Source organism: Mauremys mutica, chromosome 1 (assembly GCF_020497125.1).
Source record: "Mauremys mutica isolate MM-2020 ecotype Southern chromosome 1, ASM2049712v1, whole genome shotgun sequence".
Lineage (NCBI taxonomy): Eukaryota > Metazoa > Chordata > Testudines > Geoemydidae > Mauremys > Mauremys mutica.
The window spans coordinates 367426344-367429125 of record NC_059072.1 but is presented as its reverse complement, the minus strand read 5'-3'; the positions used below and the strand labels follow the sequence as shown (position 1 = coordinate 367429125).

Here is a 2782-nt window from a genome sequence, read left to right as displayed (position 1 = left end):
ATATTCAGCTTCTCGTCCACTGTAACCCCTAGGTCCTTTTCTGCAGAACTGCTGCCCAGACATTCGGTCCCTAGTCTGTAGCAGTGCATGGGATTCTGCTGTCCTAAGTGCAGGACTCTGCACTTGTCCTTGTTGAACCTCATCATATTTCTTTCGGCCCAATCCTCTAATTTGTCTAGGTCCCTCTGTATCCTATCCATACCCTCCAGCGTATCAACCACTCCTCCCAGTTTAGTGTCATCTGCAAACTTGCTGAGGGTGCAGTCCACACCATCCTCCAGATCGTTAATGAAGATATTGAACAAAACCGGCCCCAGCACTGACACAGACTGACTCGCCAGTTCATCGCATTAATACAGCACAGTAAGCACAGGAAAGGGCTTAATCTCACTTTTACTGTCCAGGAAGTGATTCAGGGAAGAGGCCCCGGCACCATGCACCAGCCAGCTCTGCACAGAGCTCAATCTGAGAGCCAGAGCACAAGGAGGAAACATTAGGTCTCTTTATGCACAAAGAGGTGGAGCAGCTTGTCCCGGATCTGTTTGGTCCTCACCCCGTAAATGATGGGGTGTAGCACAGGGGGCACCAGGAGGTAAATATTGGCAATGAGAACGAGGAAATGCAGTGGTATATTGTGGCCAAACCTCTGCATGAAACCGTAGAAGAAATCGGGGATATACAAAGTAAAGATGGCACAAAGATGAGAGATGCAGGTCCCAAAAGTTTTGAGCCGGGCATCCTTTGTGGGGAGACGGAAAATGGCCCGGAGGATCAGAGTATAGGACACAGTGATAAAAAACACATCAATTCCGAACACAGAGAAAATATGAAACAGGCCAAGGTAACTACCGATGCGGATGTCAGCACAGGCTAGCTTCGCCACAGCTATAAACCGACAGTAGGAGTGTGGGATGATGTTGGTTCTGCAATATGGCCACTGCCTCACCAGAAAGGGATAGGGTAATGTGAGTATGCCACTGCGCAGCACCAAGACCAGGCCTATCTTGGCTACAACAGAGTTTGTCAGGATGGTGGAATGTCTCAGAGGATTGCAGATGGCCACGTAGCGATCGAAAGCCAGGGAAACAAGGATTCCAGACTCCATTGCTGAGAAGGAGTGAACAAAGTACATCTGGGTGAGGCAGGCACTGAAACTGATTTCCCTGGAATTGAGCCAGAAGATGCTCAGCATTTTGGGCATGGTGGATGAGGAAATGAGCAGGTCGGTGACAGCCAGCATGCAGAGGAAATAGTACATGGGCTCATGGAGGCTCGGCTCCCTCTTCACGATGAACAGGATGGTGAAGTTCCCCAATACGGCTATGGTGTACATAGCACAGATGGGGATGGAGATCCAGATATGGGCTGCCTCCAGGCCAGGAATGCCAAGTAGGATGAAGGTGGAGGGTTTGGTGAAGTTGGGTGTGTTGGAATCTGACATGGATTAGCAGAGAAGGTGTCCAACTTTAACTTTGAGGCAGAACAGTGTCTCCTGCATGTACCGTAAGTTCTCCTTACTTTCTGTGGGTTCTCAGCCTCTTGGGTGATGGTTGTAGTAGAAATGCCTGAATGGAGAAACAACATTAATGTGAGACACTATATGCACTAAAGAAGGGTATTCTCATGGAAGAAGCAGATTGATCACTCTTCACACACTGAAATAATGACAGACATTTTCATTATTCAAAGAAAATAACGATGAACCCCACTAAATCCAATTCCATATTTTGTGGTCCTCCATGAATTAATAATTCCTATGCTTTGTGGTGGGGGAACCTTAAGAGGCAGCAGGAGGAAACACAAGGGTGGATACTGGTTATCCATTCTTGTTCCGTTATGAAATGAGAGCCAGGATAGGGAGTTCCCCATTCATCCAGTTGCTCGAAAACTGAGAGTGGAAAAAAACAAAGTTTTGCCAAGACATATGCTGGGAGAAACATCCCAACTAGAACATACCTCAGGGAAAAGACCTGGGCCCCATTGATAGCAGCTCAAGAGAAACACCTGCTCAACCGCAGCAGTGGACCAACCAACGGCAGTGTTCAGATCCCTAAGATATGGGATGGAGAACAACAGGTTCAGGATATTTGTTCAGTTTTGGTCACCCCGTCTCTACTAAGGATATAACATATATAAATTGGATTTTAAAAAACAGGTTCTGAGAATGGCTGAGGCTGCCATACGCAAATGTATAGAAAACCCTGGAACTCTTTTGTTTACACAAGAAACAAAGAAGGGAGCATATGATATAGGAGAGGAAAATAAAAAGTGAAACTGATTTACATGCAAATGGACATTTCCCAGCCAGTACTATCTATAGACACTGACTGCCTCAAGAGGACTAATTCTCCAAAGCTGAGGAAAATTGTCAGCAAAACTGACTGGGAGGAAAAATTGAGACAGAAAAATATGAATGAAAATTGGTTGTTCTTTGATAACAGTTTATTAGATAGCGGAAATATCATGATTCCACACTCACAGTGAACAACTTTGGGTAAAAATGCAGTTCAGTGGTAAAATTAAGGCAGCAATTGAAGGGAGGGGGAAGCAATATGTAACAAAGAGGAAAAATGGAAAATAGATAGCTACAACTAGAAATCGGAAGTTATGAAAATTGATTAGGGACTTTAAGTCGTCAGGGAAAACTCCATCTTTAGCAGGGCTATTGATCACAAAAGGGAGGTTATTAGGTATAATAACAAAAAGAAAAATCCTAGGAAAGTTTTATGTCCATTCTTCTGTTAAATGTAAAGTATTAAAAAATAAAGGGAAAGATCTTTGG

General features: G+C 44.6%; 1 protein-coding gene across 1 annotated transcript; it reads right to left on the bottom strand.

Moving 5' to 3' along the window:
• Positions 1 to 493: 493 nt before the first annotated feature.
• Positions 494 to 1441, bottom strand: LOC123375526 (olfactory receptor 52E4-like). Its single transcript, XM_045026488.1, has one exon. It carries the CDS (start codon positions 1439 to 1441, stop codon positions 494 to 496), a length of 948 nt encoding a protein of 315 aa, XP_044882423.1.
• Between the last annotated feature and the right edge of the window lie 1341 nt (positions 1442 to 2782).